Genomic DNA, 27,926 nt, shown 5'->3' on the forward strand with positions numbered 1-27,926 from the left:
ATTTCTCAACATCTCCAGGTCTTTGTTATTAAAGCCTGAGGTCTCAGGTCATAGTTTAATTTAGTTAACCATGTATTTTAAACTTGTAAGCTCCACATATTTCTATTTTCTTAGCTCTATAGAATTCGTGGAAAAAATAGTGAATGACTGCAATTATTATTATTAGTGTATCACTAATGTGTTAGACTATGTTTTGAGCACATTAAATAATTTATCTCATTTGCTCTTCATAATAACTTCAAAAATGTGGTACTGTTATTATTTCTGTTTGACAAATGTGAAGTTTAAGCATAAATGTATTAAGTGTCTGGCTTAAATTACATAGCAAAGCCAGGATTTGAACCAGATAGCCTCACTATGAAGTCCACTCATTTAGAGATTTACAAGGTCAGAGCATTCATGTAATAAATTCTCTCATTATGACTGCTGAACAAGAAAGAAATACTGCTGTGATCATATTCGTAAGTGGCATAAGTAATATGTAACATTTTAAAAACACTTTTGTCTAATCTGTATTATCTAAAATATTTGCCAGACACTGTGTTAGGCTAGGTCTGCAGCAACCAGAGATTATATTTTACATATTAAATTTTCATTTTATTTCCATACTTATCTTTATTTCCATATAATTTACTTTGTTTAAGCCAGTATTTGTGAAATAGCATTCAGAAGAATCAGTTTATTTTAAACTATCATATGTTGAATATAGATGGATATTCATTATTATTAATCTAAGTCTGTCACAGTCCAGAAAAATACCATTCAGTTCAACTTGTATCTGTTTTATTTTTATAATAGAGGGTTAAGTGTATGTAAAAGATAAATGTCTTAGTACGTTGAATTTTAAAAACTGGCCTTTGGTTGTAGGACTGGATGGAAAGAGATGTCACCTAAGTGAATAAGATCTGTTGAAAATATGGAAAATATATTACACTTTTCATAATAATTGCATTTTATAAAACAGACCATGTGGCACAATATAACATGTAAGGGTGTTACAGATATTTCCATCCGTAGAAATGTCACAAGTTTCTATAAATTCCTGTATACTAAAGTATATCTCTTTTAGATAATTATTCATGCAGATTATAAAATCTACTAAATGTACTTTTTAACACTCACATGGGGTAATCTTAAAATAACATGACAATACAAACTAACCAAATCATCTGCATCAGTAATAAAAAAATGAATGGCATTATTATGTGACTATGTGCAAGACATGCTGATTTTGCTGAATATTTGTCTTTAAATATAAAATTTTCATGTTACTAGGGAATTTGAAGCTTCTGATAAAAAGAAATGTGATATGATTTTGTCTCACAGGGCAGAGGTGTTTTTAAGACAGCTACATTCTTGGTGGGAACCATAGAATAATTTATGCTATCTCAAAGCTGAATGTTACTAAAGTTTTATTTATTTGATAGTTTCTTTTTTTGTTGAGTTCATTATATATATATATATATATATATATATGTTTTAAGTGAAGCAAACAAAACTATCAGGGCAGAGATTTATGTTTACTTTTGCAAAATGTCTATACTATTTTTAAGGTAAATAATTTTATAGAAATAGTTACTAATTTTATATATGTATATAATACATTTATATATACTATATTTACATGTATTTGATATATAAAATATATAAGACATATATAATTGATTTTACCAAGTTAGTGATTAAAATGCTTTATCATATATGTCATTACATACTCATTTCCGTAGTAATTTCCCTGAAATACTTTGGAGTTTGTTACACCAAGTGACTTCATCTACCTTTATCCCAGATGTGACTCTGCTGGAAGATAGAATTTAGTGAAAATTTAATAATGTGTAATGAATCCAAAAGTGGTAGTAAGGGTGTCAGGCAGATATCCATCATAGTGAGGAGTTAATATGTGTATCTGCATTACATTCTAATTGATGGCTCTGTCTGATGTTTGAAGACCGTTAAATTGCTGATGTACATGTGATGGAATGCGTATTGTCAGGCTAGAGATGAAAACTCTGCCTCACCATTGCAGTTGGCTTTTAAATGATTTATAGAGAGGTGACTTTGAATGTTTGTATTAGAGGTCAGAATTAGAGATCTCACATTTCTGTAGTAACTCCCATGTGTCAAGTCTTTTTTGAGCATAAACCAAGCTCTACGATTCAATGTTTTTCAAAAAAAACCTTTAGAGAGAGAGACTCTGATTCATTAAAATGGGAGAAAAAAATCTAGAGAACTGCACGGAAAAAATGTCTGAGTAAATTAATCAGGAATGCATAAGCTGAACAGTTAAAGAAGTAAACATAATATCATTTCAAGATTACAGCAATTTACTGATGTTTAGGCCAAAGGGAAAAAAAAATTGACTAGTGCTAGGAAATTGCAGTTTATAAAGCACATTAAAATAAATTGGTTTCTAAAGTGTCTAGAGATTCTTTATTCTACTTTCTTCATACTTTTTTCTATCCTCTAGTATTTTCTTTTGACAGATTCTTTAAACCCAGTGAGATTCAGTTTCTTCCTCTATAAGTTAATCAGCTATCACCTAACCTATCTGAATAGCTATCATTAACGTCATACGTTACTTCCTTTCTCTGCTTGTCTTGATTTGACCAAAGACAGAATTCAAATGCTACACTTCCTTGAATCATTTGGGAAACAAGACCAAACAAGAAGAGATGGAGGGAGGGAGGGAAAAAGAAAAGCAATGTAGAGCCATGAGAATATTTAGTATAACGTGGTGATTTTTATATTTTAATCTCTACACATAGACTAAATGTTAAAACAAAGCACCAAACACTATAGTGTGTGTGTGTGTGTGTGTGTGTGTGTGTGTGTGTGTATTATACGTCCTCCTCTCCATCTCCACAATGTCTTGCAGAATTATATAATTATTAACTCCCTACCAATCCTTGACAGTTCTATCTCCTCTAAGAATAGAAATGTTCCTTCTAACTCATACAGCCTATCCACTACTCAATAGATGCTTTAGGTTTACTATGTGAATGCATCCTGATGAGAACACTACAAAGTTTATATTATTATTATACCCATTTCACATACGAAGACCCTGTGTTGTAGGGAAGTTAAGTTTTTTGACCAATGTCAGCTTTTCCTAGTTTTTTCCTCAGCATCTGTGGCCCATGTGTGCTATCCTCAGCCATAGAATACCACTCTAGGTTTTTCAAATGGGGCATTCTTATTCTCTCTTTGTGTTTGTAAATTTTCCCCTTCCTGGGTATCCTCCTCTCACACCCTCCTCTCTTGCAAAAGCAACTTAGAGGTCACTTTTTTTTGTAAATTATTTCTCGTATTTTCTGCTAGAATCAATCACCCCTGAGTTTCCCTGACACTTTGCATATTTTATCTGACTTTTTTGTTTGTTTGTCCATTGTCTCTCTGATTTGATGGGTCCCTATTTGTGGAATAAGGTCCTATTTATTTCTGTCTTCATTACCTATCTCTGCCTGACATGCATTAGGTAATCATCTTTATTGAGTCAATGCTAGGTAAGAATGATTCCTAGATTTTAGGGCAGCATATGAAAATACTAGTCAGAATTACAGTTTTTATTTTATAAAATTTAATATTTAGTTATATTTGAATTTTCTTAAAAATGTAGGAAATTTTAATTATATGGGCCTCAGCTAGCCAAGATTGGAGATATTTATAGCCATAATTCTGTGCATAATGCCACTCCCTTTGCGAAATCCTTGTTTTATCTTTTTCATAGAAATTTACCTGTCTACCACGATTCCTAAGGCAATTAGCTAATCAATTATCAGTTGAGCTGTGTTCTTTGCCCACCACAGTGGGACACACAGAAAAATCATAAAACATAGTGAGGGATCTAAGATCCAGCTGGGGTGACAAATCTAATACACAGAAAATTTAAGTATAAATACTCTTAATCTGCAGCCATAATACACCAGTGGGTTACTGAATACAGACTTAAGACCACTTGCAGTTAATTAGCCCAGTTTTCCTAATACCACTTGGCAGGATACAACAAGCTGTCATCCAAAGCTGTGCAGGGGAGAAGAACCTCCATCTGCCACTCCTGTAGCAAGGTTATGAAACCAAACTCTCCTAGGCTGGCAAAAGGCTTTCCTCTTTGGATTGATGCCATCCCAGACTTTTATTTAAAATTCACTAAGCCAGGCCAATTCATGTCACTAATTTCTTGGGACATCTTGGTCCTCTCTCATACTCTTAAAGTTGTGTAATCTTTTTGGTAACTTAAGAATCTGTAACATAACAGATTTTGCTTCTTGTAGAATTCATACTTCATTTAGTTGTTCTGCCTATTTTTATAATGAATTTGTGTTTTTAAGACTAGCTCTGGCAATGTAATCATTCCAGGGTTTTTATTATTTTTTCCCTTTAACTTACCAAATCACAGCTTTATTACTTTTGCCTTTAATTTTTAAAAGGTATTTGGTAACCATGAAGGTTTAATTTTGCCTTCTGCATTGCATCATCCTTCAATGTAAATGTACATTCATGACTGTTGTTATTCTCCTGAGCTTCAAAGATTAATGGTGTGTGTGTGTGTGTGTGTGTGTGTAATTTTGTTTTCTCATAGCTTGCCCACTAAGTACCTTCTACTTTCATTTTTCTTTTGTCTTCCTTTCCTATAGTAACATCAACAGAAAATTATAAGATTAATTAAATAAAATATGAGTTTCTATAGGGAGAATTTATTTCCCTGTATTATAATCATTAAACACTCAATGTGGCTTACTGTTTTGTTTTCACTTTGTTAGTTTTTTTAATTGTGTGTTTATTTTATTAAAATATATTTTTCTTATTTTCACAGGTAAAAAGATGGCCTATCAGAAGGTCCATGCAGATCAAAGAGCTCCAGGACACTCACAGTACTTAGACAATGATGACCTTCAAGCCACTGCCCTTGACTTAGAGTGGGACATGGAGAAGGAACTAGAGGAGTCTGGTTTTGACCAATTCCAGCTAGACAGTGCTGAGAATCAGAACCTAGGGCATTCAGAGACTATAGACCTCAATCTTGATTCCGTTCAACCAGCAACTTCACCCAAAGGAAGGTTCCAGAGACTTCAAGAAGAATCTGACTACATTACCCATTATACACGATCTGCACCAAAGAGCAATCGCTGCAACTTTTGCCACGTCTTAAAAATACTTTGCACAGCCACCATTTTATTTATTTTTGGGATTTTGATAGGTTATTATGTACATACAAATTGCCCTTCAGATGCTCCATCTTCAGGAACAGTTGATCCTCAGTTATATCAAGAGATTCTCAAGACAATCCAGGCAGAAGATATTAAGAAGTCTTTCAGGTAGGTGAAGAAGAAACAGATGTTGTTTGAATGCATTTCTTGGGAAAAATGTCTCACAGGGGGTATTGAACTGATGATTTTTCATGGTTCAAGTCAGTTTTGCAAGCTGAGAAACATATCACCACAACAAGAATAGAAACTTCAAAGAGGGGAGCGCACATTTTCAGATTTATGGTACTGCAATATAAATTTGTGATGCAGTTTTATTAATTACTAGTAAGAATCATAACTACTATAGAGACTAAAATTCTCCAGACACTGTATTTTCTCCCTCTTGGTGAGCCTTGTTAGGCCAAATTGGGATGCAAAGATTGCCAGATATACAGGTAATAAATACTAGGACATTAGCCATATGATTAAAAACTTTAATGACATCAGAATAAAATAAACCTGCTTTATGGGCTGAAGTAACTCTTCAAAAGTTTCACTGATGTCATATAACTAGTGGATAACTTGGAAAAGCTTCTTGTTATTTTATTAGCATACATGTTGAGTTGTAAAAGGTTTTCTAGTTTACATATTTAGTGAAGTGAAGAACTAGATATGCAAGATGAGGTATTACCTTCCACATATATCTTCTATATTTGCAGAATAAGAATAGTCCTAGGTGAATCATGTACGTTGTTTGTAGGTAGAGAGAGTAGTGAGGTACTACTTCTCCAGACTATTCTTTCTGGGTTACATTGATTTGTTACAGCCAAGATGTTGGCAGGTGTGCATTTCCGGGAATTTTCTCAGGGAAGCATGTCCACTGAAGATGTGTCACTTAATTCATGTGCTGAAATACCAGGTGTATTGGTGTTGGTGGATTCTAATCCTCTAATCCTCTTCCTGAAGATTAGGCCTCAGTGACTGACAGGAATGTGTTGCCTATACCCTTCTGTGTCTGCTATTCCCTTTTGTATAACCATCCCTGGACATTTAATATGTGGATAATAACACTTTTCATGATACTTCCCAATGTAAAATTGTTTACATTGAGCTGAAAGATATGCTGTTACCTTATAATGAATGATTGTATCATTCAGGACCCAGTGAAGACATCAGAAAACTTCCTGAATATTTGAAGTAGAGAAATGCTTCCATCAGTGATCAGGAACTGATAAGCCAATCAGGGGATACTCAGGTAGCCCAGAAATTCACAAAATGGAGCCATTACTAAACCTAGTCTAGAGGGAGAAAGCGATGGGGCTGGAATGTCTGTGCACACAAGGGCAGATAGCGGGGCATAACCTCAGCTGGAGACACCACTGAAGACAGAGAGAGGGAAATACCTCAGCTTCTCTTTTACTCCTGCCACTAAGTGTCCTAGCAGTTGTCCTGTTGGCTGAAACCAGCAAGAGACTGCTGACTTACAACCTGAGAAACTCATTCTGAAGGGATCCGCTGCCTGCAATATAGGCTGGAGCAGAAAAAGGGAAAGTTGCAGATAAATCTAACTGGCTCAGGATGTTAGTAGAAAACAAACCAAGAAAATAGAAGAACTCTTTAAAACTGTTTTTACTTTAACTTCATTATGGACATCTGTTCTATTACAAAATGTCTTCTGGAAAAGGATCCATAGCATTAATTTCTTTTTAATGGTAAGGACAATTATGTGTTGTTTTTTTTCCCTGAGCATCTGGTTAGTTTTTAATTTATTGACACAATGAATACCATAACCTAGCCTGCTTCCTTTTTTACTTTGACTCTTAGTAAGTTCATAGTCAAATTTGTATTTGTAAGTTTATAGGAACTTCATAACATGCATTTTATTTACAAACTAAGCTACATATTTATTTTCCCTCCTTATATAACTTTGGCTTTCTTTGTCTTACTTGTTTTAATTCTTTTTTCAGCACCGTAGTCATCTTTAAAAGCTGGCTTATGTCCACTTTGCAAATAGGCAACTGATTATAAAATTTAAAATAAATAATAATTACATTAAAATATTCATTATTTCTCTCAGAATGGAAGCTGCATGATGGTAAGGATTACATTCCAGTCTTACACTCCAAAATCAACAAAGTAACATGTATGTCAAAGCTAGCTCTGAAAGCATAACCACTAGCAATTACACTCCCAGCTAGTACTCTGTAGTTAGACACAGATTAACAATTATGGGTCCATGAAGTAGCCATATTTGTTTTCTTTATTGAGATAACATACTTTCTTCTTCAAAACAATTGTATTTTTGGTCCAAATATCTTCATAAACATAACAGCTCCTCATCCAAAAATAACTTCTCCCTCAATTGTCATCCTAACCACATGTCATTATGAGTCTGTGTTTACTGAGCCATCTCAGCCTTAATTCCGTACCTCCTAGTAGTAGCAGATCCCTGCTATTGCTTTCCATGAATTTATTAACAATTTTGTGCTCTTACTGGCCCACTCTTTTGTTCAATTGCTGTATCTCTTTTCTATTGGTTCTCTTTTCCTGGACATGCTCTAAACCTATGTCAGTTCTTATCAAATAGCCTAAAAGTTGTGCAATACAAAATATATTATTTTTATAATAGACTGCAGACTCTATAAGAGAATGGACTAAACTTGTTTGTCCACCATTAAAGTGCCATCATCTAATAGACATTGAGTAATTATTTTCTAAAGAATGAAATGAATGCATGAATAAATGAGAAACAGATCTGTGTTTAATTCATCAATTATATTATGTATTTTAAAATTTTATCATTTAGATTTTTCATATTATATTACAATTTATACACAATATTATGAACATAGTATTTATTTATATTATATGATATAATTATTTTAAGTTATATAATTATATTATGATTACTCAGAGGATAGCCTATGCTCTGATTTTAAAAAAGTGGCAACTTATATCAAAACCAGGTACTGTAAAAATATTAAAGTATCACTACTGATGCTTCAGTTCCAGTTGAGGCATAAAGACAATTGATGCTACATTTCTAAGACCAACATGTAGCATGTAAAGCTTGAAAAAAATGAGAGTATGGCCCCAGAGATGATTATCCATTTTTGGCTTATGAGAGGTTGGAGAAGCAAAAGCTAGGGAGAATGGAGAAAGTGAAGCATTTTTGAAAAAGCTGCTGATGTGCTATACGTCCCAGTCTCTTCTCAAGAAAGAAGCCTCAAATCCAGTGGAAAAAGTTTAACAAAACTATTTGGAAGATGTAGGGGTGGCAAAACTACTTGGAATAACTTGATATCTTTCTCATTCAGAGAATCCAGCCTCCTACCTGCCATATCTAAGTGATAAGAGATTCACAAGCTAGTTGCTGATAAAAGTGCAAAAGAAGGCCGGGGGCGGTGGGGAATGCCTGTAATCCCAGCACTTTGGGAGGCCAAGGAGGGTGGATCGCCTGAGGTCAGGAGTTCAAGACCAGCCTGGCCAACATGGCGAAACTCCCTCTCTACTAAAAATACAAAAATTAGCTGGGCATGGTGGTGGGCACCTATAATCCCAGCTACTTGGGAGGCTGAGGCAGGGAGAATCGCTTGAACTCGGGAGGCGGAGGTTTCAGTGAGCTGAGATTGCACCATTGCACTCCAGCCTAGGCAACAATGTGAGACTCTGTCTCAAAAAAAAAAAAAAAAAAAAAAAAATTGCAGAAAAAAGAGGTAGTTGTTTTAGGTGGCGTACGGTAAATCGTATTTCTGTGGATTCTATCTGGATTGAGAGGGAGAGGGCAGGAGGCTTGGAGAGGGGAGAAGCTTGAGGTGTGTTCAGAGGCCTGGGGGCTGTAAGCAGGAGCTGGAGGAGGGTATATTAGTATTCATGTCAAAGGAAAATGAGAAGTCTCCAGTTGTAGAATAAATGAGTCTCAAAAAAACACACAGAGCACACACCAGAAAAAATTTCAGCTGAGAACTCATCCTGAGTAAACACATTCTCTGATTTGCATTGAAGTGTTGATCACCAAAGTGATTTAATCCTTTTGCAATTTATTCTAGCTTTTGTTTTTATATTTGCATCTTTTCCCAATGCTAATTGCTATATTCTCCAATACACTATTCTTCTATTCCTCTTCTCCAGGATGAAATGTCATTATTATCCTTTTGTGGACTAAAGATGTTCGTGACTCTCTGTCAAGTGCTTGTCCCTAATCTAATCAGCTTAAGCCAGTTGAGATGCTGGTTATCTTGTATAAACCATGTTTACCTAGGACGGTTGAGAAAGCTCTTTAACTTAGAAGAAGCTTGAATGTCACAGGTACAATGTTTCATTTCTATTATATAATAAAGCCACCAAGCCTCTAATAATGTATTTTTTATTTAAAGAAATGACATATACACACACATATATAATTGCTGTTTTGCCATCGAAAGTAATGGCAAAAGCCGCAATTACTTTTGCATCAACCTAATAAATTCTGAAGATCATAAGCATATTTCTGAGCAGATTAAGTATGTTGAAAACTTCAAAACATAGTTTGAAAATATAATATTGTAATAATAAGATATTTGAATGGATAAATTAATGAGGTTTAGTTTATTTTTGAAGGCAGGAATGTGTTTGCCTTTGACAGCTGTCGATGCTGTGAAATGGTGAGACAAAAAGGAGAAAATGTGTTGTTTTCTAATTATGGCTAATATAATTTCCTCTTCTTAATGGAAAGATCATTATGGTTCTTTCTAATTATAAGTGCAATATGTACAGAAAATTATAAAGAATAAAGTAAAAACCATCCATAATCCTACCTCTTTTTAGAAATCATTGTTATTTCCTTCTATCTTTCCCTATCAATCAGAAAATTGTATTAGGCCATGTATATTTCTTTAACACCTGCTTTAGAATTTTTAAAATTAAAATATTAGAATCACTTTTCAAGCCAATAAATATAGATTTAAATCACTACATAAAATACTGCCTGGTGTTCCATTACATGGATGTCATGTAATTTAACCTATTTCTTATAAAGGGACCTTTAGGTTTCCTCTGTAAACATTCTTGTACATAAATCCAAGTGTGCCTATTTAATTATTCCCTTCTGATAAATTCCTGGAAACAAATCACAGCTTCAAGGAGTTCAAATTTGTGTAGTTGTTTGCTTTGTGTCACCAAATGGTCTTGCAGAACCACCAGCCTTCCAGGTCCTTATTTTGTATTTGTTTTTGATAGGCCAAAAAGAATGTTGATAAAGGTTTTCTCTATGAATTGACCACGTGCATTTCATTTCTCATGTATGAATTACTTTTTAAAGGAGTTTCCCCGTGGCTTTTATTGGTTCTTTCCCATGGTATTTATAGGTTCAGAAACTAAAATGTCATAATAGTAAAGCAGTCAATCACAGTATGTATGGTACCCCATCTCTTTGGATTTCTCTTACTAGACACATTTTATTTTCTGACTGCACAAATAAAATGAATAAATAATAAAATACAATCTCTAGAGATGTATCTATTTGTAAGTGTTTGCATTATTTGGACAGGGCAATATTTTTTATCATTGATACAAGTAAGCAAGCATGAGTTAATTTATATTGTGAAATGATCTTTATAAGCAATATAAAAGACCATATTTTCTTAGCTGAGGGTTAACTCTTCAAAACATTTAGAAAATGTTATAAATTGGCCAGGCACGGTGGTTCATGCCTGTAATCCCAGCACTTTGGGAGGACGAAGCAGGCGGATCATGAGGTTAAGAGATTGAGACCATCCTGGCCAACATGGTGAAACCCGGTCTCTATTAAAAAATACAAAAATTACCCGGGCATGGTGGCATGGGCCTGTAGTCCCAGCTACTTGGGAGGCTAAGGCAGGAGAATTGCTGGAACCCAGGAGGCGGAGGTTGCAGTGAGCCGAGATCCACCACTGCATTCCAGCCAAACGACAGAGCGAGACTCCGTCTCAAAAAAAAAAAAAAAAAAGTTTTAAATTATCTTCAACAATACCATGATGAATAACATCTTGTCTGGAAACCTAGTTAAAATGCTGCTTCAGATATAGGCATATTTTAGTAATTACTTAATGTAATACGTTGAAATTGATTCCTAAGTCTCGTTTGTTTTCTGTTCTTCTAAATATACTTTTACAAATGATCTTCTCCCTTTTCTCTTTCTTCTGTCTCCTCTTCTTCCTCCATTACACCCTTTCAGCAACTAAATAGTATATTTAGTTATCTTATGTGTAATATGGGTGGTACATTCTGTAGTACTAATTAAACTTTACCATTGACACTATTTGATTAGGTTATCTGGCTTTAATGACATTAAACTAAAGGAATGACAAATTTACTGCATATATACTGCCACTTCCTGTGTCATGCTCCATGTCCACTAATCATAGCACTCTTTATCATTGTACTCAGACCTTGCCTCAGAATCCTTCTCCACCCAACATTCTTGAAAGCCCTTATTAATTGATCAGAAGTACACAAGAGAGGATTTTCCATTCTTATCCTGTGATATAGCTATGATGGATCAAAAGATACAAATAAGTTCATTTAACTTATAGGGATGAATTTTTCTTTTCTGGAAAGATAAATTCCATAATTTTACCGGGACAACTATCAACAGCAAGAAACACAACTTATGACCACTCTGTAATGCCAAAGAGTTCAAAATCTTAGAACCCTTCATTTTAACATTTAGCATATTTTTATGGTCTTTCCTGACAAAATTGATCTGCTGAAAGGAGAAAATCTCTGTCCAATCTACCTAGAAACAAAATATATATAATTAACTTTTTCACCTATGTCTTTCTCACCAGTACTAATTTACCATCCCGTGATATAAGAAAATAAGCACCTGGGCTGCTTTCCTGTCCCCTTCTTTTAACCCAGACATTAGGTTTGTTTACTTGTTACAGTGTTGATGTCTTTCCTGTGCAAACAGTTTTCTGATTTTTTTAATCTCTCCCTTTCCACACCTGCCACCCATGTTAACTTCCTTCCATTCAAGAACCACGGCACTTCATTTACCAAAGAATGTATAATTGAGCAAGTTTCCTGTTCAAGACAGCTGACGACTTATACATTACCTCCAGTCTTAAATGAGGGAGGCGAGGTAGTCCTTACCTATAGGTAAACTGGCTGTGGAATCCATGAAGAACCACAGAGTGTTTTTATGGTTATCAGGGCACTAGAAAGGCTAATACGAAATAGTGGTTTGTCTCTCCTCTGACCCCACAAGAATATATTTTTCACTGACATGCTTTTGTACAAACATAAGATGTTGCTGTTGTTTGATGATGGTGATGTCATCAGCAACTGTTCTCTTCTAGTCTCCAGCCTTACTTTCCAACCATTTTTTTGGCCCCTCTTCACATTATTGTTGTTCCTATTATTATTATTTTTTGTACTTTGTCTTCTCTATTCTTCATGTTTTTTGTCCCTCTGTAATTTCAGTATTAAAGTGAATGAGAGTAGGAAGATTGGGAGACATGAAGAAAGCAATAAAGCAACTGCTATTTTAATTAGAGAAAAACATGTAAATGCATGCACATAATTCAGTGTATGCAAACGATAACAGAATGAATTTAACAGTAATAGAGTGATGGCTCCTAAAGGAAGTAATTAGCTATCCTATCGTTGATCTCTCCAGATAGCAAATGTACATTGTCTGAAGTTTAATCAGAAAAGGAATACATAGGATAAGATTGATTTAATTATACATAGTGTTTCATTGCTCTGAACCTTAAGTAAGGCAACTTCTTAACTCGGAGTTTCTCAGTGTTATGCAGAATGGCATTAATTGTGTTAACTGGATTCAACTCACAGATCCAAGCTTATGCCCCTCGCAATCCTTAGGTATTTGGCTAAAGCAGCACCCACCAATGGGAAGAATAAAGATTGTTGACAGTGGGGCCTTTGACTGCAATAACTTTCTCCATCTTAACCTGTTAAAATACTGTAAAATACTGTTTGAGATCTGGCTCAGGTGCCCACTCCTTCATGGAAATCTCATTGATATCCCATCAGCTGAATTCTCTATTTCCCTTTGCAACCCACAGTGCTTCATTTCCTCCCATTTTGTTGGCATGAATCACTTTCTGTTTCACAGTGGAGAAAGAACTATGGGTCTGGCAGAGTTTAAACAGCATGTAGGCACTCAGTAAGTCTTTACTGCATGAGAAAATGAACCAGAGTACAGATCTTCTTGATAAGCCTTCATGTCCATTAGGATTATCACTTTTTTTGAAAATGAAAATAATGTATACTTCTGGTTATTTATACCTCTTATTGAAATTTTAATCATACATATATATGATTCACATATATAAATGGCTATGTATGTATGTGTGTATATTTATATATAAATTCATATTTTATACATTCATATATTTATAGATTTATATATAGATTTATATATATTTATATATTCATACACACACACATACACAAATCCTAATCCATGCTTTAGAAATTAAGCAAGATATTTGAGAATACACACACACACACACACATCCCTTTGATTTTTAAACAAATTTTATTTATGTACTCATAGCATGTACTAAAAAAGTTGATTTTGAAGATAGAAGATTTTTTTTCTCTTACATAAAGATGAGCTGGATGTCTACTATACTCCAGGCCCTTGGCTAGTCACTCTATAGTTTTTAATGACATTCTATTTAATCTTGAGAGCATTCTTTTTCTATAAAGAAGAAATGAAAATAAAGATTTCACAAAAGGTATTTCCATGATCACAAGTTTTCAGGAGGTACAAAGTGGATCCCCTCACAGGTCTTTTTATATCCTGCTAGTTTCAGCTTCAGGAAGAGGTTGTCTCAGTCTGGGCCATTTCTGCCTGAAGGTTTGCTTTCTTACTCTTAATGGTCAAGTTCAAAGGATTCCATCTCTCTCCTCCTCAGCCCCTGTGCATTCACACATGCACACAAATTATTTTATCCATTTGGTTACAAACTGAGATTAGGTTAGTTACTTTCCTAGTAAGCAAATGTCCTTTTCTTAATCTTTTTTATTAAGTCTATCTGATGTAAAGCATCAGGACTAAGTTAGAGTGTTAAGGATCAAAATGTTGGAACCATTAATTTTTCTAATTTATGTTGTATTAATTAGCGGGATCTATTTTACATAATTGCAGTGATTATCTTCTACTGTCAATGAACTATTTCCATCAGATATATCAGGATCATCTGTGATACTGGCTGCCTATTCTGAAAATTGATCAGTCTTAGAGCTAGTCACATTTTTCTTGTATCTTTTTCCGGCATTGACTATAATATGCTTTTCCATCCATCCACTTCTTGATCTTATTCGTTCCAAAAAAGGAACAGGATCAGTCAGTTGTAGTACAAGGGAATAACAAATGTTTTACTTTGAGAATCAGATATGTCAATTTCCTGTGGATTCATTTGACTTCCCGACACTCATGCTATAGAAAAGTTGGTAATGATCACATTCAGTAGAGTGCGGTGTAAGTTACACATGGAAAAGTTGAGAACTGTTTGTATGCTTCTCTCTTTCACGTTCCTGTTTAATGTCAATGAAATCAAGATTCCTTTGAAATTTGCAATTTGAAAATCCTAATCCATGCTTTAGAAATTAAGCAAGATATTTGAGAATTTCATCTAAAACCATTAATTCCATAATCTCATAGGAGTGATTTACAGGGGAACATTTAAATTAAAATACATTTTAAAATAGATTATTTATGCAAAATGTATCGAATCAATTAAATATTGTAGTCACTTAAAATTTTTTCCAATGGATATTTCTAGCTAATGAGAGAGAAAGTAAAGTTGCTGGGCAATTCAGGTACCAAAAACAGGTGATGAACACCCTCACTCTACTGGCCCCATCCTGGGAAACTATCACTGAATGGATAGGTAATTTTATTTTTGCAAATTGTAGATGCTTGTATGGCCAGTGTAATGTTTAATTTTATGTAGCAACTAGGCTAATACATGGTATCAAATGTTTGGTCAAATATTATTTTAGATGTTTCTGTGAAGGCATTTTTAAGATGAGATTGAGATATAAATTAGTAGGCTTCGAATAAAGCTGATTACCATCCATAATGTGCGTAAGGCTCATCCAATCCGTTGCAAGCTTTAACAGGGAAGGACTGGCCTTCCCAGAAAAGAGGTAATTCAACCAGCAGACTGCCTTTGGACTCAAACTGTGTTCTTCCCTGGGTCTTTAGCCTGCTAGCCACCCTGCAGATTTTTGACTTGCCAAACATTCACAATTGTGTGAGTCAACTCTTTAAAATAAACCAATCTAGCTCTTTTCATACACAAGCACGAACACACACACACACACACACACACACACACACACACACACACACACATACATCCTATACATTCTGTTTCTCAGGAGAACCCTGTTTTATACATACAGATTTATATAACTGAAATAAACCAATGTAATATGGTTGCAGTTGTAAAATTCTAGAATAATTTAGTCAGTCCTTAGGGTTTAACTAATAATATGAAAAATTGATATTGAAATTTTTAGAAATTACCAATGTTCATTATTATCTTTATTTCATTAAAAAATTTCAGATTTTTTAAAATGTGGTAATATTAAGTATATGAAAGCATAGTATTTGAAATTATATTCTATGTATCTAACAAATACTTCAAATATATTACTAAAAATGCTTAATCATTTTCTTCAACTTATTCAGTTTGTGCCATCAAAATGTAATCAACTCCCCAAGCAAAAATTCACTTTCCAAATTTCACAAAGTATCATTCTTATCTATAAAAAAATGGTATTGAAGTTCTCTTTCCTTTCATTATAACTGGAGAAAATATATTAAATTTTATATGCCTGATTTGGGAAATCAGTTTCTGTCTTCAGTAACTGATTGTGTGTTATATCTGGGTCTTTTACAAATGAAGTGCCCTTCTATTGCTTAAAAATTGCTTTCCTGTGCAACATGAGGTAGTAATGAATTAAATCCAAATGAGCCTTATATACACAATGTCATAATATGTAACTCGTCCCCTGTGGAACTTTTTTATTATCTAATACAAGGCAAGCTAATGTCTTCCTCTCATGGCTCACTTCTCAGACGGGTATGCAGCTTTCAGTATTAGAAATAAAGAAAGAAAACTATGATTTGAGATCAAATTACCTTTTTATAAACTCTCTAAATCACAGAGAGCACCTTAACATGTCCTGAAATATGCAAATCTAATTCTCATAGAACAAGAAACAAAAGAAGCAGTTCCAATTCTATGGAGTACATTTGTATCTGTGAGAATAAAATGAAACTGAACATTTTTCTTTGAACAGAAATGTGTGCAGGTGATTTTACCTTCAAGAAAAATAAAACAAGTGTGGGCGTTTTCTCTCTATTTCTTTGGTTGGTTTCATCATATTAACTCTATTCTGTAGGGAACAACTTGTAAGATCAGCTTGTACCAATATTGTAGTTCAAGCTGCTACATAGATTTAAAAGCTCTAATTTATTAGCCTGATAATTTTTGTAACTTGATGAAACACATCAGATATTCCCTTATTATAACTTCCTTAGGCTTATCTGAAAGGTATATTTTAATTAAACTGGATATTTCAAAATATGTCTTGCTATTTCATATGGGCAAAGAGCAAAGATAGACAAATATTTATTCTATTCCATTGGGACAGCCAAGAAAAATTGTGTCAGGTTTTTATAAGCTGTTATTTCTTGTGGTTTTTCTGAAGGTTTTTCTCTTGGGGGTGGCCTGGGCAGATTTTTTTTCTTCATCCCGTTTGTGCCATAGCTAGATCTGAGTCGATTGCTGCTGGGTATAACATGTGGTCCAGATCTAAGCCTTTCCTCCACTTTCTTATTTTAAGTAGAGAACAAGTTCCTATAAGATCTGTTTTCGATGGTTTAATTTTTAAATTATATTTCAATCAAATAATTAAAATCGCATACAAACATAAGCAAATTGTCTATGTAGAACAGTGCAAGGGAGTTAGAATCAAGGTCAAAGCTATAAACTGTTATGGGGGAAAGTAGACACCTCAGCTTTCTAATTTAATGATTTATGCTGTTCTTAATCAAATTTATATTCCAATTTAAAAGTAACACCTGATAGCCTATCATCGCAAGATGCATTAAAGGTCTCTTTTAATGCAAGTGTATTTATTCATGTTAACAAATATTTATTGAGGTCCTACTGAGTGATGGGTACTGAGCTAGGTACTACAGACAAAGCAGTGAATAAAATATGCAAGATACCTGCATTTATGGTATTTATGTTCCCATTGGCCACACCTAGACAATAGGAACATACTTGTTTATATAAACAAAATATAATGACACAAAATCACACATTGTAGTAGGAATGAAGGAAGGAAAGAAAGAAGAGAGGGAGGGAAAGAAAGAGGGAAGGAATATAGTTTACAAAGGTATCTAGGTGATTATTTGGGATGCAGTGGTCAGTTCAACTTCAAACGAACACTTACTGTGCTCTATGAGGGTGGATCAGCCCCTCTTTGCCTCTTCAGAGATTCTAGCATTACCCAGCAACTAACTGGCTGGCAGAGCCTGCCCCACCTCTTAACTTTGCAGAATGCCATAGAGCTGTTTCTTTACTAATTTATTTGGTTTTGGTCATCATATTTACAAACAATAACAAAATAAACAAACCCACTTGTAAAGAGTAGGTCAGCAGAAAGGGCAGGGGAGGAGCATATGGTGCTATGTTCTCCCCTGTTGCTGAATTTCTATTCATTTGTAACATTCCATGTGGAATTTTACTTTTCCAAACAAGCATCACTGCTCCATTCCTACCTCTCTCTTTAAAAATATTAAAAGTACAGTAATTTATTTAAAGTTCTACTTTTCTTCTCAAAGTAGCCTCACTTCTAAGGATTGCCTCATCGCTTTCAGTTATTGTGTTTTGGGGCATTTTTCCCATAAATTTCACATTACATACAGAACTCTTATGGTACGAATAATAAGAGAAATGTATTTCTGATTCTTCAGTCCTATTCTAAAAGAAGCAAGTTAAGGATGATACGTTAATCCTGGATTCTTGATTTCTTCATTTCATTTTAATCAGTTGCAATCATTTAAATTAGTTGAACTTTGCTAATTATATACAATTATGATATGATGACCAGTGGTGTCTGTTAACTTTTAAAAAATACAGGCCATATTAGTGAGAAAAATTCATTTACAGACATGGAAATTAAACAAAGATGTTAACATCAATTTTCCTAACATCAATTTATACTGCAATTTCAGCCCTTCATATGTATAGGGACAGGGTTTTGGGAAGGCATTCTCTTGTAGCCTTTTCAGTTGCCCTTTTGACAACTTATGGCCAAAGGGGTAAGAAGTTGGGCCAGAGGATTTGATAACACTCAGTGTGTTCTCAGAATTGACAGAGTGGTACTTCTGTGGTAATCATGAAAGCAGAAAAGATAATGATTGCTGATAGTAATTTTCATTTCAGGAATAAAATTATTTTTCTATTTGGGAATCAGAGCAAATTGAATAACAAAGAGTACTGATATTACTACAATAACCTATAAGCAGAAAGGTAAATTTGGGGATTGCGGAAAATGTCACTTAGAAAATAATTTGCTGATTGGTTCAAGAAAAAATATGTGAAAATAACACAGGATGACCAAAAACGTTTAGTAAATCTGGGTAACAATTTGGGGTCAAAGAAACAAGATGACTGACAAGAGAAAGAAAATGAATTAAAGTTGTTTTTGTTTTTTCTGCCTGATGGTTCCAGAGGGTTCCTGGAATAAGTGCACCTGGATTAGAAAGTGATCTAGGATCACAACATTACTCTAGTGTCTAGTTTAGAAAATTCTTAGAAGAAGGGAAGAAAAAAGGCTACCCTGTGAGCTAATGGGAGAAAGAGTCAACAACAGTGCAGTTGAGAAATGACTATTCAGCTATTCAAATCTGAGAGGTCACCTCCCATATCCTGTGTGGGGCTATGTCCAGGTGCGGGGAAGAAGATGATTCTTTGCTCTACGGAATATTTATCCAACCTAAGTCTGGGTCTGGAAAATGAAGTAATAATGTGGATTGGAATCCAAAAAGAGCTACAACACTTAGCAGAAAATCAAACACACTTCTAGATCTCCCTTGACCTTGGAAAGTTGCCCAGGACTTTCCAGAATCTGTACTTAAGCTGTACACTCAGTGTTTAATAGAGGTCACACAGAATGTTTTTGTGTATTAATATAACTCTGTCATAGGAGTATTTATGTTTAGTGTTTCTGAAATTCTCCAGAGTTCTGGGAAATAGGAATATGCACCTAGAACTATTGTTGAAATACCAACTCAGGAGCTACAGTGGTAACCTAGATATCAACTTACGATCTTTTTCAGATAGCTACTAACATAATTTTTAGGAAAATAAAAGAAATAAAATTTTAAAAATGGTTTTCATTTGCTCCTGAGTTAGTTGTACCCTAAAGCAACGGCTCAGACTTCAGCGGTGGTCTACACATGCCCTTAGCACAGCTCACTTCCTAGGACGTTTAGACTTAGGTTTCACTTGATCCAATGCTGCTGCCTTCTCTAGTCAGACAGTCAGGAAAGGGAAAATTAGAGTCATTCCACATATATTCATATTCCCTGTAGTGCCAGTACTATATTTTGGTACAGGCATTTCATTTTATTGTGAAGACTTGAAATCGGGGGAATTTATATCACAGCAACACAACCAATTTGGAAATAGACTTGAAATTGGTCTGCCTGGGATCAAATCCCAACTCCATTACATCCAGCTAATGTAGTGGATGATCTTGAACAACATTCTTAAATTTACAATGACACAGTTTCCTCATTTTTAATATACAGCTAATAATGGTCCCATCTTCAAATAAATGCATAAATACATAAATAAGATTTAGATGAGAACCTGACACATAGTAAACAATATTACCTGCTATTTATGATTACATTGTTTTTGTTAATAAAAGGTCTTCAGCCATTCTCCATTGGTGATTCCTCATTGACACCATCCTTAGTAGATGTGCTTCTCGGAGTGTTGCCCAGCCCATGTCTCTTCTTGGTGTCTCCCGCCTCCTCTCAACTTTACATTCTTTTCCCCAAATTCTTGTTAATATATTTTTCCTGTCTCTTCCAAGTCATACTATTAGGGTCTCATGCTCCATATTCCAAGTATTTTCCCGAGTAAAGTTCTCTCTAAAAATTTTGATGACAACTAAGATAATACTTTTATATTTGTAAAGTAAATTTTTATTCCGCTTTGTAAGTAAGTCCAAATACTTTAGGTCCCAACACATATTTAGGGGTAATTCAGCCGGCCTACTGAGTTATACTCCTCTGTCATGACATTAGCTAGATAGTTCCTACCTGGCATTAGGTAGATAAGAAGCAGAAGCCCATTCTTCTTGATTCATACTATAAAGACACATAAACATCCAGATGTTACATAGAGATGGCAATTTCCAGTTACAGAATTATTAATAATTTAGTTGAATTAAAACATATTGAATGCCTACTCTGTACATGGCATTCTATTACATATAAAATTTAGTGAATACAAAGATGGATAGCTCTTTAGGAACATACAGTCATAGGAGAGTTACATAAATGTCTAAATAACTGTAATATAGGCATAATGACATCAGTGCAAAGATTGTAGGAGAGAAGCATATAAATTCTGATAGGGTAGAGTCTGTTATGCTTTCCAGAAAAGATGGGCACTGAAGGCTATGAATGCTTTAGATACATTAATATATAGATATGAGACATGACTTCCAGAAAGGTTGAACAAACACATGGAGGTAAGAAAGCACAGAAAAGTAAATTAGGGTTCTTGTGAGTGTGCCTTTTTTGACAAAAGATTAGTTTATAAAATATCAGCTTTCAGAAGTAGATTAGGATAATTTCATGGAAAGTTTTGGAGAAAAGGTGATGGTTAGAATTTGGTTCTGAATACCATGAGAAATCAGCAAAAGATTCTGAGTAGGAAAATTATAAGATCAGACAGGGTAACTCTCTAAATGATAGATTAGAGAATAAAAACAAGAAGGACGTTGCAGAGCTGGTTACAGGTGTCCCTTTCATAGTAGCCACTTCATAAATATTCATCAAATGTATGGTCAGTGAGGTATGTGCTGGTAGAGCATCTGTGCAGAGGTGCAGACAGAAAGACAGATGCCAAAATGAGAGGCACAGTACACAAAACTGCTTTTAGATTTTAATCAAAATCTCCTGCCCAATTTTGATTAAAACTAAAATTCTTAGGTTTTAGAATAACAGCATCTGTGTCAGTTTTTCTTGCTAAGATTCTATCAATGTCTTTGAAAGGTCCCATATTTTACCGAGCTACCCAGCTAACAAGTTAGCTTGCCATAGTTTCTTGGATAGTTGCAGAAGACATGAGACCCCTGGGTCAAAGATGAGAGAGAGTTTATCACAGAAGAGCAAGCAGCGTAAGAATCATGTTCGCAATACTGTTTTGATCCCCGTTTCCCACAAGTGATGAAAAGAGGCTAGTTGGACCCTGAACATGCAGTGGTTTTATAACAGGAGAGGAAACTTGTGCTTAAGGATCCCCAATTTTTTATGCTGGACAATAAGCATGCCTGCCTATTGCCCTTGAGGGAGATACTATATTCATCTTTTCAAAATCGTAAACAAACCCAAAGTTTTCTCTGGAGAAAACACTGTCTCTGTTTTTCAAGGCTGTTTGTTACATACACAGTCTTGGAAAGATAGTCTTGAAGAAAGGTAGTTTGTGCCTCTGCTCACAGGATGTGCAAAAAAGTGAAAGAGTCTCACAAAGAATCAAGTGTTATTTTGTCTCAAGTTTGTCAGGTCTTAGTAATTTACTTAAATGTATTTAATATCGGCTTCATGCAAGTACCATTTGTTAGGAAGTAGGAGTGGAGGTATCAGAGGAATATAGTACAGTCTGGTTTCAAAGAGCTGAAAGCCTTAGTGAAGGATAGAGAGGAAAATATAACACCATAGTGGAAGCTGACAGTCATAATTGTACTAATGCAGGTATAGACAAAATGCCCTCTGGAGAAAGAGAATTCTCATTGGAGGACTATTAAATCACGTGGATGTGGCAGTATTGATTGTTGACACTTGGGTTTAGCATTACAGCAAAAATAACTCTAATAAATCAAACCCAACCTGAGAAAAAACCTGAGACCATCTGGCAGGGATAGAGAATACTAATAGATGGAATTAAGATTTCTGCTATAAGGTACCCACTTTAGCCTGTGGGGAATGTGTATTATTACGCTAAAGCAACCCTATTATATCTTTTATTGTCCTAAATATATAATTATTTTCTAAATGTATGCTAAACATATAAGTGTTTTACTTTTCTTAGAGTTACTTAGAGCACTGCAAAACTAGCTATTCCTTATGATACTCTGATGAGGCATTACTAATCACCAAGTGGCAATTAAAAATAGTGAGGCAGACTATTAAAACTAAATGGATATTCTAGGATATGCTCTAGAACCTAAACCTTTTAGCCATGGTTCAAATGCCACAGTAATACATTGGGACTTAGAAAATCTTAGAGTGAAAATTATGCCTGCAATATGAAGATTGAGACATTATTTATTACATAGTGCTTGTTTGTGGAATGGGAGGCTTAGACTCATTACAGTATAAAAGCAAGGAGAAAAGTTTCTAAGATGACGTATATTGGCTATAGTAATTCATTTTGGCCAAAGCAAATCACAAAAGAAAACTTTATAGTTTTGTTTTCTCTTTACGAATTACATTACTGGTTTAACTAATCTGGGTCCTTTCCTAGATATGTACGGTAAACTAAAATAAATATCTGAAACTGAAGCACTTATAAACTTGTTTTTAAATGAACGATAAAGATGTTAAAATGTCACAGACTAAATGATAAAATATGCCTATCAACCTACTTAACCTGTCATATTTTTTACATATTAGACTTATATTTTCAGAAATAAATACATATTTCTTCATAGTTCTTAAAATTACCTCTGACTCCTAGATATATAATTTTTGCTTCTGAGAGTAGAGCTTGCCTTGTCTGTCATAGGCCTAGCAAACAACTTATTTATTTATTGTGAGCATTGATTTGTTATGCTTGTGATTTTTTTTTTCAATCAAACTCCATTATTGATGTCACAAAGGTTAGTTACAGTTTCTTGACATGTTGGCATCAAAATCTCTCTGAGGCACATGACAATTAGCATATATATAAACTTTATTTTTTTAATAAAAGACACTAATAAAATACTTTCACAAGTCACGTGTAAAACTCTGAATATTTGCAAATAGCAGATAACATGTGTATCCTAATAATACTTTCTTAGCCAATTTACAAGTATAATGTTTGTGTAAAAGAGAATGCTATTAAGCAGCAAATGTAAATTTCTTCTATATTTTGATGGGTTAAGAAGCCACTTAGAAAGTATTTGCTAGGCATATGGGTTGTGAAACTCTCAAGGCCATTAGATGAGGAGGAAGTAATGAATGGTATTTCTGCTTGGATAGGATATTTCCTTATTTTGCTTCTCTCAAGTCAGATTTAAAAATTTCATCAGATGAGATCGAGCGCGTTCAGGGGAAAAAAGAGAATTTTAGACCAATATCCCTGATGAACATCGATGCAAAAGTCCTCAATAAAATGCTGGCAAACCGAATCCAGCAGCACATCAAAAAGCTTATCCACCACAATCAAGTTGGCTTCATCCCTGGGATGCAAGGCTGGTTCAACATACGCAAATCAATAAATGTAATCCATCTTGTAAAATGAACCAAAGACAAAAACCACATGTTTATCTCACTAGATGCAGAAAAGGCCATCGACCAAATTCAGCAGCCTTCATGCGAAAAACTCAATAAACTAGGTATTGATGGGACGTGTCTCAAACTAATAAAAGCTACTTATGACAAACCCACAGCCAATATCATACTGAATGGGCAAAAACTGGAAGCACTCCCTTTGAAAACTGGCACAAGACAGGGATGCCCTCTCTCACCACTCCTATTCAGCATAGTGTTGGAAGTTCTGGCCAGGGCAATGAGGCAAGAGAAAGAAATAAAGGATATTCAATTAGGAAAAGAGGAAGTCAAATTGTCCCTGTTTGCAGATGACATGATTATATATTTAGAAAACCCCATCATCTCAGCCCAAAATCTCCTTATGCTGATAAGCAAATTCAGCAAAGTCTCAGGATACAAAATCAATGTGCAAAAAACACAAGCATTCCTATACACCAGTAACAGACAAACAGAGAGCCAAATCATGAGTGAACTCCCATTCACAATTGCTTCAAAGAGAATAAAATACCTAGGAATCCAACTTACAAGGGATGTGAAGGACCTCTTCAAGGAGAACTACAAACCACTGCTCAACGAAATAAAAGAGGACACAAACAAATGGAAGAACATTCCATGCTCATGGATAGGAAGAATCAATATCGTGAAAATGGCCATACTGCCCAAGGTAATTTATGGATTCAATGCCATCCCCATCAAGCTACCAATGACTTTCTTCGCAGAATTGGAAAAACAACAACAACAACAACAACAACAACAACAACAACAAAAACTTTAAAGTTCATATGGAACCAAAAAAGAGCCTGCATTGCCAAGACAACCCTAAGCCAAAAGAACAAAGCTGGAGGCATCACACCACCTGACTTCAAACTATACTACAAGGCCACAATAACCAAAACAGCATGGTCCTGGTACCAAAACAGAGATATAGACCAATGGATCAGAATAGGGCCCTTGGAAATAACACCACACATCTACAACCATCTGATATTTGACAAACCTGACAAAAACAAGAAATGGGGAAAGGATTCCCTATTTAATAAATGGTGCTGGGAAAATTGGCTAGCCATATGTAGAAAGCTGAAACTGGATCCCTTCCTTACACCTTGTACAAAAATTAATTCAAGATGAACTAAAGACTTAAATATGAGACGTAAAACCATAAAAACCCTAGAATAAAACCTAGGCAACACCATTCAGGACATAGGCATGGGCAAGGACTTCATGTCTAAAAAACCAAAAGCTATGGAAAAAAAAGCCAAAATTGACAAATGGGATCTAATTAAACGAAAGAGCTTCTGCACAGCAAAAGAAACCACCATCAGAGTGAACAGGCAATCTACAGAATGGGAGAAAATTTTTAAAATCTACCCATCTGACAAAGGACTAGTATCCAGAATCTAGAAAGAACTTAAACAAATTTACCAGAAAAAATCAAACAACCTCATCAAAAAGTGGGCAAAGGATATGAACAGACACTTCTCAAAAGAAGACATTTATGCAGCCAACAGACACATGAAAAAATGCTCATCATCATTACTGGCCATCAGAGAAATGCAAATCAAAACCACAATGAGATACCATCTCACACCAGTTAGAATGGAGATCATTACAAAGTCAGGAAACAACAGGTACTGGAGAGGATGTGGAGAAATAGGAACACTTTTACACTGTTGGTAGGACTGTAAACTAGTTCAACCATTGTGGAAGACAGTGTGGCAATTCCTCAAGGATCTAGAACTAGAAATACCCTTTGACCCAGCAATTCCATTACTGGATATATACTCAAAGGATTGTAAATCATGCTGCTATAAGACACATGCACATGTATGTTTATGGTGGCACTATTCACAATAGCAAAGACTTGGAACCAACCCATATGTCCGTCAATGGTAGACTGGATTAAGAAAATGTGGCACGTATACACCACGGAAGACTATGCAGCCATAAAAAAGGATGAGTTCATGTCCTTTGTAGGGACATGGATGAAGCTAGAAACCATCATTCCGAGCAAACTATTTCAAGGACAGAAAATCAAACACCACATGTTGTCACTCACAGGTGGGAATTGAACAATGAGAACTCTTGGAAACAGGATGGGGAACATCACACACCGGGGCCTGTCGTAGGGTGGGGGGGGAGGGCAGTCATTAGGAGATATACCTAATGTAAATGACGAGTTAATGGGTGCAGCACACCAACATGGCACATGTATACATATGTAACAAACCTGCACGTTGTGCACATGTACCCTAGAAGTTAAAGTATAATAATAATAAAACGAATTTCATCATTCTGAATAGCTCAAAATGTTCCTCTAAGTCTTGATAGTAGCAATAGATCACAGAACTAAATTGAGTTGCCTGATTGTTGTGTATCAATAATGAGTATGCTAGTGGGGCTTTGGATCATTAAAAAAATAATTAAATAAAGCATAAAAATAAATAAAACTGGCCTTTGGAAAAACTATAAATTATCACTTTGTAATCACGAAATGATGTGCTTTAATGAGAACAGCAGGCAGGAGGTGGTAAACAAACCATTAAATTGTGAAAAGACCAGTCAGCACATGGTATAGTGGTGCCACACACAAGAGAACAATAACTTATTCGGTTGTCTCTTTTATTCAATAGTCTATAATGTCTAAATCAAAGTTTCTAATGCATTTTTAAAAATGCAAGTTATAAAAATCTGCAATAGAGTTCTGAATCAGTAAGCACTGTCAGAATAGATTATAGTTCTGCACAATCTCTGCTGTAACAATATCATGATGAATGGAGAATGACACCAGCTGCCCATTTATCTCCTAAGCTTACTGCTTTGATGATATTGATTATTTCTGGGGCTTCTTAGACTCAAAATTATAGCTGTGGTACTCAGATATCTGTTTTGCAAAGTATGTTGTTAATATGGTCCATTTTTTTCCCCTTTGGCTAAGATATACTGGTCATCAGGTAGCAAAAAATTAAATTGTTACCTATTATAACATGTGAGGATTTTCACAATTAAAATATATTGACTTTGTTTCATTTACAGATAAATCCAAATTCTTAAATTGCATTTATACGTTTTTTTTTCCCAGTGGTCATTATTGACCATATGCTTACAGTGTGATAACTATTGAGGCGCAAGAAATTTTAAAATACCTAAATTAGATTTACACATTTCAAAAACCTCTGAAACTGTTAGGAAGCAGGGATGAGAAATAATAAATAATAATATTCAGTGAAATGATAAAGTTTGAATAAAGTGTCATATAACCAAACAGTATAAAAACATCTAACTAGAAACTAATAAAAAAGCTTTAATGAGCAGGGGTGAATTTACAGAAGGATAATAAAAATTTGAATTAGTTTTGAAGGATTATTCCAGCCAGAGGCAGGAACAAATAATATTCCAGGTATATGGTCTAAAGGTACAGAGTTATTTGTATTATTTGGAAATGGCCTTTAGTTCTACATGGCAGGACTATAGGATGTAGAGGCAAGGTTATTTGAGAAAGACAATGGAGGTGGGAAGAGAGGCAGAGACAGAGAGGGAGAGAGGGAGTGAGAAGAGGAGGTAAGGAAAGGAGAAGAGGAAGAGAAAGAAATATAATTATAAGTCGAAGTCAGATTATGAAAAGCCTTATATGACATCTAAAGATGTTTTTAGTTTGTTTAACTTGAAGGTTGAGGAGTCAGTTAGTAAGGTGTGTGTATATAGATATAGATATAGATATAGATATAGATATAGATATATAATGTAAAATAAGAATAGATATATACTTATATATCTATATATAAAACTATATATAGATATATACTTATGTATATAAAAGTATATATACTTATGTATCTATATATATAAGTATATAAGTTGTATATGACTTATATAGCTTATGTAAGTGTGTATGTGTGTGTGTGTGTGTGTGTGTATATATATATATATATATATAAAGAATTGGAAACAGC

The 27,926-nt window shown here is 34.6% G+C and overlaps 1 protein-coding gene across 9 annotated transcripts in view; it reads left to right on the forward strand.

Moving 5' to 3' along the window:
* Positions 1 to 27,926, forward strand: part of NAALADL2 (N-acetylated alpha-linked acidic dipeptidase like 2) — a 1,368,615-nt gene that overhangs the window by 652,323 nt on the left and 688,366 nt on the right. For all 9 annotated transcript variants that reach the window (XM_063807338.1, XM_063807340.1, XM_063807336.1 and 6 more), the window contains one exon: positions 4,814 to 5,315. In XM_063807338.1, the coding sequence (XP_063663408.1) occupies positions 4,822 to 5,315 (494 nt within the window). In that variant the 5' untranslated portion in view covers positions 4,814 to 4,821. The remainder of the gene's footprint in view (positions 1 to 4,813; positions 5,316 to 27,926) is intronic.

This window comes from Pan troglodytes, chromosome 2, assembly GCF_028858775.2.
Source record: "Pan troglodytes isolate AG18354 chromosome 2, NHGRI_mPanTro3-v2.0_pri, whole genome shotgun sequence".
In the NCBI taxonomy this organism is placed as follows: domain Eukaryota; kingdom Metazoa; phylum Chordata; class Mammalia; order Primates; family Hominidae; genus Pan; species Pan troglodytes.